The sequence below is a fragment of the Rhinichthys klamathensis genome, unplaced genomic scaffold (genome assembly GCF_029890125.1).
Source record: "Rhinichthys klamathensis goyatoka isolate OS25496 unplaced genomic scaffold, OSU_Roscu_1.1 h1tg000093l_1, whole genome shotgun sequence".
Taxonomy (NCBI): Eukaryota; Metazoa; Chordata; class Actinopteri; order Cypriniformes; family Leuciscidae; genus Rhinichthys; species Rhinichthys klamathensis.
In genome coordinates, this window is record NW_026606632.1 from 1126253 (window position 1) to 1141803 (window position 15551).

General features: G+C 37.6%; 2 protein-coding genes across 5 annotated transcripts in view; both read left to right on the forward strand.

Annotated features, from left to right (window-relative positions):
• myo1b (myosin IB) overlaps positions 1–15551 on the forward strand; it is a 108842-nt gene that overhangs the window by 56040 nt on the left and 37251 nt on the right. For all 4 annotated transcript variants that reach the window (XM_056252222.1, XM_056252223.1, XM_056252224.1 and 1 more), the window contains exons 7-12: positions 6875–6938; positions 9470–9568; positions 10024–10127; positions 11790–11937; positions 13313–13431; positions 14787–14873. In XM_056252222.1, coding sequence (XP_056108197.1) covers positions 6875–6938; positions 9470–9568; positions 10024–10127; positions 11790–11937; positions 13313–13431; positions 14787–14873 — 621 coding nt within the window. The remainder of the gene's footprint in view (positions 1–6874; positions 6939–9469; positions 9569–10023; positions 10128–11789; positions 11938–13312; positions 13432–14786; positions 14874–15551) is intronic.
• The window catches only part of upp2 (uridine phosphorylase 2), a 65876-nt gene continuing 61991 nt past the window's right edge, over positions 11667–15551 (forward strand). Inside the window, exon 1 of the mRNA XM_056252227.1 lies at positions 11667–11674. The gene's annotated coding sequence lies outside the window, so the exon portion shown is untranslated. The remainder of the gene's footprint in view (positions 11675–15551) is intronic.

Genomic DNA, 15551 nt, shown 5'->3' on the forward strand with positions numbered 1-15551 from the left:
ACCAATGACAAAAATGTATCCAACCCCCGTGCGTCCGTCAAATCACTCGTACATATTTTTTTCTCTCATCAAAACTGAATATGTTCATCAGCTGTTACAGTTATATCAAGCAAGGATACTTTTGTGTTTTATTTTGTGATTACACCGGAATGAATAGAGTCCGCAACGGCGATAGATTGAAGCGCGCGTCCGAGTGAAGCCTGCGCGAGGCACAGAGCACTGTATCCATGCAACTGATCGCCGCGGCAACGAGCGCGCACCTTGAGTTCAAAAACACATTTTAGCGCTAGATTTCTTATTTAATAGCGAACTAAATGAATGATCTGCTAGTTAACTGAAGATGTTTTATTTATTTATATTAGGTACATGGTGGGACAGACTTCACTGGATCTAGAAAAAAAATCAATCTAACCATATGTGACCAGTGGTGGCTTTCTTAATCGGTTTAAAATAATTTTGCAAGGGTTCTTCACACACACACACACACACACACACACACACACACACACACACACACACAAAAGGTTTCTCTACCTCTCTCTTCCTCTCTAAATGCCTACAAAATCTGACTAAGCATCCCAGAAAAAAGCAAAGAGTATAGATACAAATATGGAAGTTGTTAGTTTTTGTTTTGTTTTGTTTTTTTGTTGCTGTGCACTTTACTACCTGTGGTCCTTTAAGTGTATTAGAAAAACTGATGGCTGACTGACTCAAAACATTATTTTGGCTATAGCCTTTTTTGTTGCTGTTTTTAGTTTAAAGTAGTCTAAAGCTAAATTTAAAGACTCAGATGTTCTGTCTTTTATTAATTTTATTTTATATTCTACAGGAAAGTTGTATGTCAAGCCCTAAGCTGCTCCCAATAACCAAGCTGCTATGTTAATACATGTTGCTTGCAAATAAATACACAGGTGTCAATTCATTATGCATTGTCTTCTCTTAAATGTAATACTTAATGTACATTGTTGTTAAATATAGTTTAATAAGTAATGCTACATGATAAAAATAAGTCTTCAAATAGACCCTGTAATCGGTTATCGGTATCGGGTGATACAGCTTCCAGTAATCGGCGATCGGTGATCGGCCCCAAAAATCCTGATCGGAGCACCCCTAACCAGGAAGAATATTTTACGACTGGTATGATGCTGCTCCTGCCTTTAGCGCATGTTTGCTTTAGATTAGATCAACATGGACTTTTGATCAGTGATCTAAACACAGGCAAATCATTCTATTGCTTTGTCAGCTTACCCCTAAAGTGTTCTCTCTTATCAATGCTTTTCTTGGGAGTTTGTTTTTGCTTTGTGTTTCCAGTCTCCTTTTGCAGTACCACTTTGCTTTGTTTTCCTCTTCTTATTGACCGACACCTCTATTCTGACACCCCAAAACAGCAGAGTGATTGCTGTTCGTGCTTGTTCATACAGTGGGATTCAAACAGAACCCTGTGTAACCTCTCTGGCAACCACCTCCAGATGCCTTTGACTCTACTCTGTTCTGCTTGTTTTTCTATGATTTTCTTTCCTGACTCCCACAATGCCATTCAACACAACTCGGAAAGATTAGCAGAGTTAAATATCTCCATTTATGCAAATATTGGCGCTTTTCCACTGCATGGAACGGTACGGTTCGGTTCGGTACGGCACGCTTTGGCGCTTTTCCACTGCATGGTACAGTACGGCTCGGTTCGGTACGGCTCACTTATGGCGCATTTCCACTGCATGGTACGGTACGGTGCGGCTCGCTTCGGCTCGCTTTAAATGGTACCTGGTCTGTTGAGGTTCCAAGCGTACCGTACCGATACTAAAATGTGACGTGAAAACACTACAGATCACTGATTGGTCAGACAGACAGAATCGTCACTATCAGCGTCATTGTATTTGCGACACGAGACACTAAACCCACTAGATTTAAATAGCCATTAGACAACAGCCACCGCTGTTGCACCTGTTTTAAAACTACTTGCTTGACTTGCTTGAAGAAAAAAGAAAGCAAGAAAACTTCCATAAAAAAGAAATGGCTGACTCGTGGTCAGTGGACGAAGTGCAGACGTTCGTCTCGTTGGTTGCCGAGGAGCGGATAAACTATAACGGTCCGACTATAATCCCACCCACTTTGAAGCGGTACTAACTGCAGTGGAAAAGCAAACCGAGCTAAAGCGAGCCGAGCCGTGCCGTGCCGCCGAGTCGTACCAAGCAGTGGAAAAGCGAACCGAGCCGAACCGTGTGCGCCGAGCCGAACCGTACTGAGCCGTACCGAGCCGTACCAGCAGTGGAAAAGCGCCATTAGTTTGATGTTGTGGCTCTTTGACAGTTTGGCTTTTTTTCAGCTGTCTATCACGGCCTGACCACACTAAATAAACATACACTGAGCTATAGAGTGTGTACTTACAGAGGTCAGACCACACAGAATTGTCCAGCATGTGCTTTCAGCGGTTCAACAGAGGTGCTGTTTAATTTACATAACAGGGTAACGTAGACTAACCATGTTCCGTACACTTTTAGCCTATCACCGCACGTCAGCGACCACTCCTCCGTTTCTGAGAGCAAGACTAGCATGTTTGTGTGATCATTCTCCGGGGGAATACCCATTGATTGGTCCACACTTTGATTGATGTCTTTTGGACCAATAGTTTTTGAGAAAAGTGGGGAAAACTACCTCCTCCACCTGTGTACGGAAGATGATAAGCGTTAACGATGTTCCGTACAGGCTTATAATGGTGTTCCGTACAGAGCGAATAACTTATTTTCAACGGCGAAATGGAAAATTAACCGGTCAACTGATTAATTTTAATGTTAAAATATTTAATCATGTAACAATTTATGTTAATATTAACTTAATTGACCCTTTATGAATATAAACATCATCACTGCACTGCTGACAGACGTGCAGCCTTTTTTGCTGCCTGAGAGTGGCGTCAAACGGTCATCGGCCGCAATCGTTTAAAAATCCCCATTTCACAGCATTTAGTCAACAAAAGGGTAATATATTTAACAATTTGTGATAGCATAATATTCATTTAATAAAGACTGTTATACTGGGAAAAGCATAAATGAAATTGAAATGTACATTTTCGTTGCTCTAGTTGTCTCCCCACCCAAGCCGCTGTCTGAAGTATAGCTTGCCCACGGGCAATTTTCAAGCGAAGTGGGCGCACCTGGCAAACTAACTGAAATATCACTGGAACATACAGCTGGAGTGTCTCTGTTTTGATCGGGGATGAAAGAGGGAGAAATGAAGACGACACAGATATGTATTTTGTGTATGACCTAGAGGTATTTATTCAGCGATCGGCGGTTAAAGTTAATCTGTACGGAACATCGTTGTTGTACGGAACATGGTTAGTCTACGTTAAACAAACCAGTGATGAGTCAATGTTGTTTTTGTTGATCTAAATTTTAGTAATTCATGGGTCAAAATGCACAAAAATTAGTTTGAGCACTCTTACTGGCTCTTGCATCACCCACATGAAACCATCAGTGTTACATAACCATTTATTTATGTGGCTTTGTTTCAAAACCTAGCGAGTTTAAGGCATCATAGGCACACTCCCAAATCCCAACACAAATGCAGTTACATGATTATGATGCCTCCTAAATGGTTTCATTTTGGATTTTAAAGGCAGTAGTGCATCCTTTGTCAAAGGCTATTCCATAATGCATAGCGGCAAACAATAGATCCAAGATGTTTGCTCAGGTGTGAGAAATGTTAGTTATAAATATAAAAAAATTCATTCAGTTCCACAAAGTATAAGTAAAAAAATTAAAAAGTAAAACAAAAATAGTTAACTGTATTAGTTAATATAAGCTAACAATGAACAATACTTCTAAAGCATTTATTTATCTCAGTCTATGATAGTTTCACCATTTACTACCGAAATAATATTCTTTACATTCAGTTCACACTTAATACTGTATATTCTTTTAATGTTTTCAGACACTTAATTGCATGTTAATTGCATTTTAGTTAAAATTTACTTTAGTTTAAATTTATATTAAATGCATTTAGCTGAATATTTTTGGATCCGCTTAAGTAGAAATTTAGTTCATCTTTATATAATTTCATTATAGTTTTCTGTAAACTTAAATATACATTAACCTTTAAACAGGCAAGAGTGGAAAATGATCAGCAAAAAATCATGTCACGTTTTATATCTTAAGTGAAACATATCCAATGGATTTTTTAAAAATATTTAATATAGTTTGGATTTCCCAGGATACGTTGCCCTATTAGCATATAAAAAAGCCAAAGTCATTTAGATTTATATGGATTTTATTAGATTTATTAGCCAAAGATTTATTCAAAATATACTTTCCTAGAATTGAAGCATATACAATTCTAGGGCCTATAAGGATCTTCCCTAAGGGCCCTGGTCCTGGAACGAGATTTCGACTGCCCACACCTGTCACCCCAGAATGCGCAATAATGCAATAACCTGTACAGGGGTCCAGTTTACCGTAAGACACCACTCATTTATCAGTGCTGTGGATAATCCCATTTTCTTACCCTAATCTAGCAACGTATCTCAGGGGATACAGACTTTTCAAAATCAGATAAATAACAGCATGAGCAACATGACTTTTCTTTTTCAACATCTTAAAGTGTTCACAATTAAAATTAGCAGTTGTTGTGCATTTTTTGCTGAATAAAAGTACCATTAATATATGCCTACTTTCTACAAAATCAGAATGTCCAGCTCCATGGGTGGGCGTGTCGGCTTTAGGTCAAACTGACAAAATGTCCACTGAAAATGTGAACCAAGTCATGTGACCCACATACTCCAAACATACACCACTATGATAATGATAACAGAATTGGAAGAAATAGTCTTTCTCATGCCTCTTACAAGAGATTAGAGTATGTATTCTGTGGTGTGCATTGCCTGTTTAAGGGTTAATGTAGGTAATTTCTTTTAAAATGTGTAGGCTATGTTATGAATTTAAATATAATTGTTCTAAATTGCAATATCATTACAAATTTGTAATTGTGTTATCTAAATTAAAATAACCATAACACATCAAAATAAGTGTACTTTAAAGAACAACAAAGAATTATTAAAACAATGATTTGTCAATGTTGTCAGTTCCAGCTTTTACCACCTTAGAAGATTAGCGAAAGTCAAACCCTTCCTAAGGAAGAGTTTTGAGATTGTAATTCATGCTTTTATTTCATCATGGCTTGATTACTGCAATTTGCTGTATCATGGGCTGCCTGTCTCATCTATTCATAGACTTCAACTCGTCCAAAACGAATAAAAACATTTTGAATTCAATACGAAAATGAATAGGTAGCCAGTGCAATGAACATAAAATAGGCGTAATGTGGTCCCGTTTGCGACTGCCCGTGAGCAAACGGGACCACATTACGCCTATTTTATGTTCATTGCACTGGCTACCTATTCATTTTCGTATTGAATTCAAAATGTTTTTATTCGTATACAAAGCGTTAAACAATCTCGCTCCTCAGTACCTTTCAGAGTTTACTGAACACAATCCAGTCAGATCGCTCAGATCACAGACCAGTCATCTACTACGAGTACCCAGATCCAGACTACAATGCAGGGGTGACAGAGCCTTTGCAGTAGCTGGCCCCAAGCTATGGAACAAATTGCCACTCTCTATCAGAACAGCGACTACAGTGTCTGAGTTTAAAAGTCTTTTGAAAAACCCATTTGTACGCTTGTGCTTTTAACATTTTGTGAATGTTTATTTTAATTTTGGTGTTAGACCTAGGCAATTTTGTACAGCACTTTGGTCAACCAAGGTTGTTTTAAATGTGCTTCATAAATAAATTAAATTTGAAACTTGAATGATTTAAAAAGTGAAACTTATTTGACATTATTACAAAGTGCACTTTTTAAAAGTGTTCTTAATTGTTAACAAACAGTACACAAAGTACACTTAAGTGGCATTTTATTTCATTAAATATTTGAAATTGCACTTGCAATTAATATAATAAGTTTTGAAGTAAACTACATGTGCACATTCTATACAATTATGTTCACTTTTTTTAACAGAGGTTATATATACTTAGCTTAGCAACATCCAATCACAAAGCTCTTTTGGAAGTCTATTAATGTGGCAAAACAGTTGTGGACTGGTTAGGATGCTGCCCTATAGATGCCATGTTAACACTTTAACATTTAAAATTTCATGTTTTGTATCTCAAGCGCCATTTTATCATATAATTTTTCAACAGCTCTCTGTGTTATAAATTTTCTCAAAGCAATTTTCAGCTTTTACTTCCTGTGTTGGCAGAGGATTTTCGAGTTTATCCATCAGCCTCTAACGCAGTTTCCTTTAGAAGTGCTGTTGGATATAAATAAAGAGGGAACATTTTTACTGGCTCTAGAGACACTGAGCTTACTGTTCCTTTCCCAAATAGTGTACAGGGACAGAAAGACAAAAAAAGCTTATTTTACCATTACAGCAGCGGAGAAAAAAAAGCCTTTTCTCTCACAGTAGTCCATTACTCCATTGCAAATCTATGTATGATTGGCAGCGTGTGTAATGAACAGGCCTGTGCTTGGAGAATTGACTGCGCTTAGAGGGAAAGTCTTTTTTTCCCATCTGCCTCACGGAAGGCTCAAATTTCAGCCCTATTTGCAGTGATCACTGCCCTCGTTGTCATGCGTCTTTTCCTACCATCAGAAACCACTGAAGAGCCACGTGGTTCTCCACAGCAAGCCTTCCATTAGTACTAAAGGCCTTGTAGTGTCACCATAGGGGAGGGACACACTTCTTAGACCTTAACAACTTGATCATATCTTATTTTGACTGCACAAGAAGGCCCTGTTAAACAACAATAAAGAACCATGTCATCAACTAACCACCATGCACTTTTTTATGGGATGTGCTAACAATTTCTTCTCTTTCTACAGGGAAAGTACATGGATATCGAGTTTGACTTCAAAGGAGACCCCATTGGTGGAGTCATCAGTAATTGTGAGTATAATTATAAGGCAGAGATCATGGTGTGTCCCTGTAATAGTTCCCAAGAAGGAATAAAGGAATAGTTCACCCCAAATCTGTCATTATTTAGACAACCTCATATTGTTCCAAGCCTTTATGCTGTTTTGTTTTTTTGAAATACAAAAGAAGAAAGCTGGAAAAATGTTTGACTATAAAAATGTGTGACTATAACCACCTTTCCTCCAGCCTCGTTGCTTAACCATTCCATCCCATGCCGATCAGGCCAGGCACGGATATGGTTTGATTTTCCACCATGGGACTGATAACAGAGCTCTTTGGAATAAAAAATGCATTGCCTTGGTATCACAAGAGTTTAAAGATTGTATGAGTTGTAAATAGCGACGGTGTTATGTAGGATGATCAGATATTTCTTTTAATTTTATCATTAACTTGTGTTTAGTTTGCTCAAATAGCACACTAGAAACTGTAGCCAACCATGCTGAAAATCCTGGGACTATAATGGTTTGTAATCGTGCCATGTCGTCCCGTACCAGGCTGAAGTGGAAATACAACTAGAACCGATTGTTTTTGTTCAAGTACTTTCAGTCAAGTTAATGCAGACTTGGTGAGCATAAGAGACTTCTTTCAAAAAATGTAAAAATCTCACTGACTCCAAACATTTGAACAGTAGTACATATGGATGCAGAACACTTGGAATGTAGTGCAGAACTACTTTTATGGTTGCTGTGATTACCATGAACTGTCGCTTTATGGAAAAGAACTGCATGAACATTCTTGAGAATTTCTGTTTTCTGACAGAAAGTCTGAGTGAGAATAAATGATGACAGATGTTTCATTTTTGGGCATCTATTTCTTTTAGTATTTTATACAAGTGGCCCTTTCTTTACTCTTGCTTTTAGCAGTGCTCACAGTGCATTTCATACATACACACACAAACCATCCAGAGTGTGTCCTTGTTTTGTAGCAGCATAGCAAGCAAATGGTTACTGTAATATCCCCTTGAGCCTGTCTCTCTGCAAATTCAAATCCAGACCAGCAGTCTAGTGGTTTGGCACACATACCCTTGACTGTTGAAGCAGTGGTTCATTTAGCTCAAGGTTTTCTCATGCACTTGGTTCATTTATAGTCTCCAATTAATGGGTTGTTGAAATGATGATGAGGAATGGTGACCAGTTGCAGGACCTAAAATATGTACTTTGTCTAATACGTTCATATAGATTTCAACATGAAATCATTACCCTTTCTTTTATGTCAACTAATCTAATAAATAATTGCTGGCATAGCAGTTAATTTCTCAACTATAGCGACATTTATCTGGTAAGTGACCTTAAAGTCTTTAAATGGAAATGAAAGTGCTACCACTTGGCATTGAGTGATAATTAATCAACCTAAGTTTGTCATACCACAGCAAATTCCTGTAACTGTTGACACGGTCCATTGACACAATTAGCTATTGATTTGAGGAGCGTTTGTAACCTACATTACATAGTACTGCAGTTTGAGTGACTAGTCGATCGGTTAGTTTGTCACCATCCATCCGTGTCACTAGACCTAAATGACAACCTAATGATGTTTTGGATATTTGAAACAAAAGGACTGACTTACTAACAGTTACGCCTTCAGCCCAGGTTTTGTAGTTGCAGATAAGCAATGTCTTGTCTTCTCTCATATCAACCTAATAAATGTGGTTGATGATAAGATAATCAAGGCTTTGGGCTGATGCTGCTGTTTTCTACTGGACACACATCTGGATGGAGCGTGGGTGGTGTTGTGACATGTCCCTCCTCCTACAGATGAATATCTCCTGTGAGACTTCCTGCCTCAATCTAAATACAATGAACAATGAAAGCTTCACCATGGATACCTAAATATTCATTCTAATGTAAACAGGAAAACACCTTTGTTTCCTCTATAATGACTGGAGAGAATTGTCTGTAGCCAATAGCTAAGTTTTATCATGTATTATATATGTCCGTATGACAAACTTTTTTTCTTCCTGAAAGTAGGTGATTTAAGACAAAAGCAAAACTGTATTTCACAACAAAATAAAAGTGAATGAGACAAGAATTTGAATCTCATTGCAAAAGATTAAGATATATACAAATTTAAATATGAAAGATGTTCGGAAGTGTAGGGAGACTTGTGTTATTTACAATACTTTATGGGAGTGGGCAGAAACAGTTGATTCTCTGATTGGTGGATACAGTATAAAAGTAGTATATAATATAATGTTAAAGTAATAAAGTAGAAAATGTTGTATTGAGAAAATCATTTATGAAGTTGAAAACCGTAGACTTCATTGAGGATATCATTGCTTCATTGAGGATATCATTGCTTGAATGCATTGTATCTCATGTTAGGCCTGTCTTTTAGGTTTAAACATTGTCGCTAAAACTTTCTATGGAGAAAAGTAAAAAATTTTTTATTTTATTTTATTTTTTTTTTCAGGGCAAGTGTTTACTTTTTACTTGGGGACAATGCCCCCAGCTGTTGTCATCTCTGGGTGGGGTGCACATGAACTGTTTCATATTTCCCTTTCACAGATCTCTTGGAGAAATCCCGTGTGGTAAAGCAGACCAGGGGCGAGAGGAATTTCCACGTCTTCTACCAGCTGCTTTCTGGAGCATCAGATGACTTGCTCAGTAAGAGACTACTTGCATTTTATTTTGATTACATGTGTATTCTGGATGCACTATCCATTCAGTGGCTTTCCAGGAACAGATTGCGCTAAAGCTTACCTGAGAATGTATTGTTAATTTGTGTGGGGTGGGGTGTGGTGTGGGGTGTGGTGTGGGGTGGGGGGGGTGGGGGGGGGTGGGGGGGTGGGGGGGGGGGATAACAGACTTTGATTTCAGGCATCAAAGGGGTGAGCTGGACGGAAAACCACATAGATGTAACATAATCTGATGGCAACTGGGTCTTATGAAATGACTAATACATAGACAGAAATCTTTGACAAAACCAAAGACAGTTAAAGGGAAAGATTGACTACTCATAGAAAAACAAATGTGAGAAAGTACAGTGCTCAGTTATCAAAGATTGTTGTCAAGTGAACTGAATTGCCTTAAAGGGCACTATAATTGCATTTTTCTTTCAGAAAAACTGAAGCTGGACCGAGACTTCAGCAAATACAACTACCTTAGCTTGGATTCGGCAACAGTCAATGGATTGGACGATGCTGCCAGTTTCAGAACAGTCAGAGTAAGTTTGCTTTCAAGCCTACAGTAGCTGGTTCCTAAACACATTATAGCATGTGAGACATTGGTTCAGACTGTCTTGGGATTAGCTCTGATCCATGGCACCCTGTATGATGAGAGGTTAGCAAAGCACCTTATCTCCTGAGCTTAACTGGATAATATCATCCTTTACCCCACTGTGGTGGAGTTTGATCCGAGCAAGACACTTTGCCTTGTGGCATTATGTAATTTGAGCTTCGTTCAAGCCTCTACTTAAAGACTGGGAGGTTCATTTAAGGGGGAATTCCACCTGCTCTTAGCTGACTTGTGCAAATAGAAATCAGTGCTTCGGTTTTCTTTTCCTTCTCTCATGCATATTTATTTTCATGGCCATTTCGGTCATGTAGGGCTTGACAATAAGATTATTTTCTGCTGGCCTGGTTGAGACAATAGTTCAGATTTGTACTTCCCTTGAGCGCTTGCCTGACTTTTTCACTGGCCATGGGACAGAAATTATTACAATATTATTATTTTTAAAACATATACTTGGTTTCTGACATATACAAAACATGGTTTTATTAACATTTAAAAATGATTTTCCCAGACAAATTTATAACAAATTACGTGCATTTTTAAAAGTTTGCTAATAGCTATAAGTTATTTAATGTGTTGATTTAGCGACGAGAATACATTTTGTGCACAAAAAAAAAAAAAAGTAAAACGACTTTATTCAACAATTTCTTCTCTTCTGTCTGATCTCCTACGCTATTTGCGTTGTAAACACAGTACAGCGCTTCCGGGTTCCACGTCAGAACGCAGAAGAGAAGAAATTGTTGAATAAAGTCTTAATTTTTGTTTGTTTTTTTTGCGTACAAAAAGTATTATTGTCGTTTCATAACATTACATTTGAATCACTGTAGTGTTTGTGTCCCAGCAAACAATGCAGCCCACATTAAACTGGTCAGAATCCAGCACTGTATCAGACAATGCAGTGCAGTTCTGATGAACAATATGTCTAAGCCAAGCTTCATGCTGACATCAGAACACCCTAACTCAGCATGTGCTGGGCCTCTGGCTTTGTCTTTTAACCCCTTGCCTGGGGAGTCAAATCCAATTAATTAGAAACATGCTTTTTTGCAGTGTAGACAGTTGCAGTTTATAAGGTTAAGCATAAACCATTTTGTGTGTAGGAGACAGTAAACACTTCCACAAGGGAGGATGGTTGCTATTCATGCAAGGCTGTAAATAATATACAAAACTCAGTAGAACCTTCATTCTTAGAGACACGGCATGCCTGTCTTATTAACATGAAAACATTATTGAAGAGTTTCTCCACTCTGTAAGGATAATGTATTTAGATTGTCATTCCCTTTGAGCTGCGTCACGTTTGAGGCCTTTACAGCTCACTCGCTGTTATCTCTGGCCTTTAGACCATTGACTTTGCCAATGAACTGCTTGCAAGACCACCTCCACATGCTCAGTCTTTTCTCTTTCACAGCCTGTGGTGTGATGGAAATTTCTGTCATTAGTTTTTCCTCTAGATTGTTCAACACCCTCAGGCTGTCCATTAGTGTAGTGGTCATGGTCCAGTCAATCACTTAACAGAAGCCACCATATGTACTGCCATGTTAAATGTCCATCAGCAGACCACTATTGATTAAAAATATTTTCCCTTCTGTTTTCCCAGAATGCCATGCAAATTGTGGGCTTCATGGAGGATGAGGTTCAGTCAATACTTGAGCTGGTGGCCGCCGTTCTCAAGCTAGGAAATATAGAGTTTAAACCAGAGTCTCGCGTCAACGGGTTTGATGAGAGTCGAGTGAAGGACAAGAACGGTGAGTTCTAGGCTCTATCAGAAAGCATTGCCTACCCAAAAGCTTTTTAGGAGATCTGGTTAGATATTGTACAACTGAAAGACTATTTCTTCTTTTTTATTTGCAAATGGAAACATCACAATCAGTATTAGACATGATGATTTAAACATTTGCTTGCATGGAAAATCAAATTAATATTAATTGTGAAACAGCATATACTGTCGACTTGTATATAACAGGCCTTCATCTGCTCAACAGGTTGTTCACTACTGCCATCTATTGATCTGTCAAGATATATTTACAGTAATAGCTTGCAGTTGGTAGTATAGTTAATCGACACCAAGCACATGGGTACTTAACCAAATAACCCTTGCAGCTTTTGTATGCATAAGCTGATGATAAAAATGTTTTTGTAAAGCCAGATGAATGCCTCCTTGACTAATGGGTAGATATTATATTTAAATCAGGGACAGATGTGTCCTGTTACATGCCGGAGTTAATCTTAAACCATTTTACAATTCCTCTATAATTATTAAACATTCAGTTTACCTCTGTTAAGTGAACAAATGAAGGCAAAAAGGTCATTCAAAATAATGCTAAAAGTTTTACAGGGCTAAAATATTTACTTTCCCGGACACAGTGCAAATAAAAGTGTCTCTAAAATGACCTTGGAAGCAGTTTCTTAGAAATTCGTTTTAAGAAAAACTCTAGCAGCATTTTTCAAACAATGCAGTGACATTCATGCATTTTTAAGTGTGACTTAAATACTTAAGTCTAAATATAATTTACATGGGAAACAAATATGTCAACTACTTAAATACATGCACTGCATATGAGGGTTTTGTCACTGGTTGTTCTAGTAGTTTCCTATGGCCAGGGCAGTGGCCTTCCCAGACTAAACATCAGTCTTATGTCAACACCTCCATTTACATACTACAGCGTCTGGTTTGTCTGCTGTGCTTAAACCCATTAGCAGTAATGTGCTTTCATCTGTCCTTTTGACCTGATAGCAATGTTGCTAAAATGAGGCAGATTGAGCTGGTGCGGGAAGGGTGTGGGGCGGGTGTACCTGATGTTCAGATCCTCTCAAAAAATAAACACTTTTAAAATACTCTATAGCTTAAACTGCTTGCAAGGGGCTTAACATATATCAGTCTAAACCTTGACCTCTAGACTCAAGGAGAACCCTTTGATAAGAATGACTGTAGTTTTAAATTTTAGAGACATTATTACACTAAATTGATTATTATTTATTTTTTATTAAAGAGGTGGAGGATTTATGCTCATCTTTGGCAATTGCCAAATTCTTTTAAATTACATAATACACTGTCTAGTCTATCCATAAATAATTATTTAACCTGATCTGCCTGGGTTTTTTTTGCATTTCCTGTCCCAGACCTCAAGGAGATGTGTGAGCTGCTAGGCATTGAACAGTCTGTGCTAGAGAGAGCGTTCAGCTTTCGTACGGTGGAGGCTAAGATGGAGAAGGTGTCCACCACGCTCAACGTGGCTCAGGTCAGCACAAGCACACTCCTCCTCTGTAGGTTGAGGTCCTTTTAAATGGTTGATTCTATATATATATATATATATATATATATATATATATATATATATATATATATATATTCTCAGTCTCTTGAAATGTTTTTTTTATCATCATTCGGTAATTTTAAATGACTGAATTTCTATAAGTGATAGAAATTCAGTGATCAAAAGATATTGGAAAGCCTAAAATATGATGACAAACTAACATTTTTTTAAAACTAGCATTAAATTATATCACTTATGAATGAAAGGTCATCTTATTGACCTGGTATAGTAACTATCACAATTACAAGCGTTTCAGTTTCAACTTCAAAAATGCCAATGTAGAGAGGAAATCATTGTTGCATTTTCAGTGTAGATGATGGGAGACAAAGTTCCCCAGAGGTCAAAGACATCTAGCCAGATACAACAAAAACAATGAGGAAAGGAAAGTCAGTCAAGACAAAATTTAAAACCCTTGTCTGAAAGTGGGGGGAAAAACCTTATGATGAAATTAAGGCTTACGTAGTTTAAATACTTGATCACATAATAATAATAATAATAATAATAACAAATAAATAAAGTATATTTATATTCATATTTATATTCATTTGATTTGAATGATTGATTGTCCACTACAGGAAAAACAAGAAAGATCAAATAAAATAACTAAAGCATACTACGTCAGAACAGCCTGTGGGTCTGGGCCAAGTTTGGTGGACATAGTTTGAAAGATTTGCATGGACATACAGTCAAAAATTATAAATCTGTGGAATTTGATTGTAAGCTATGTTAGAAAAGATAAAAGAGCAACACAGAGTGGATGCAGATTGAGCTGTCTAGGAGAGGCAAACATTTTATAAATTTAAATATTTGAAGAAGAAAAAAAAGCAGTAACAAAACAAAAACTCTTAACCTAACCTTGTACAATAACACTATGTTGTCGAGCCAACAACATAATTAGAGGTCGAAAGATATTACCGGCCAAACCTCAGTAAAGGCTGCTGGAATCCATGTAAACCCAAAAGCTTGATTACTACAATAATTACATCTGAGTGAGGGTCCCGTTAGCATCTTGTGATGTGTCCTTGGCAAAGCATCATGCTGTTAAGAGTTTATCCATGAACTTAAAATGCATTTCTGGTCAAAGTTAACTTGATAGATGACAGACCTCAGCACAATTGGATCCGAGCCACAAGATGAGACCAGGAATCTTTTTTTGGTCTTTTCAACTGATAATAGTGTTGTTACATGATGCAGCCACAAGACATTGAGCAAGTTGGAGCTAAAGATTAAACAATATCTTTCTGAACATTGATTATAATTTGAGACTTCTCCCATTTCAGGCCTATTATGCCCGTGATGCTCTTGCCAAAAACCTCTACAGCCGACTGTTCAGCTGGCTGGTAAACCGAATCAATGAAAGCATTAAGGTATGTTGTTCTGGATTTTCATTTAATCTTTGATGTTCCCTGTAAAGGTGCAGTCACGTTAAAAGTCAAGTCACATTTATTTATATAGCGCTTTTTACAATACAGATTGTTTCAAAGCAGCTTTACAGAGATAACAGGAAAATAATGCAACAAAGTTTGTTTCCAGAAGAAAATAGTCACAGTCGAGCTTAAGTAAGTTCAGTAATGTTTCATTTTTGTTGTAAAAAAGTTATTTAGTTCATTTTTATATATAGCCGCTCTGGAGAAAACCGTGATGTCATCATCCAGCTCAGTTCAGTTTTCATATAATGGTGTCAATGCAGGCAGATCAATAATATTGTTGAATATTAAATTAAAGCAAGCCAAAAGCCAATGGCAACAAAGGTGAAAAAAGGCGAAAAAGGTGACAGTGGCAAGAACCAAAACTCCATCAGTGACAGAACGGAGAAAAAAACCTTGTTTGGAGAAACCAGGCTCAGTCGGGGACCAGTTCTCCTCTCGCCAATGAACAAACAGTGTATGATTATGATTCAGGCAGCATTATAGGTCAGAAGTCAGATTGGATTGGAACAATCAGAATAGTATAGTATCCAGAATAGTATCCAGTTCCATCTGGTTAAAGATTACGCCGGTATGGAGACGAGTTTCTTGAGGATCAGTGCCGATGGCTGTCGTGTC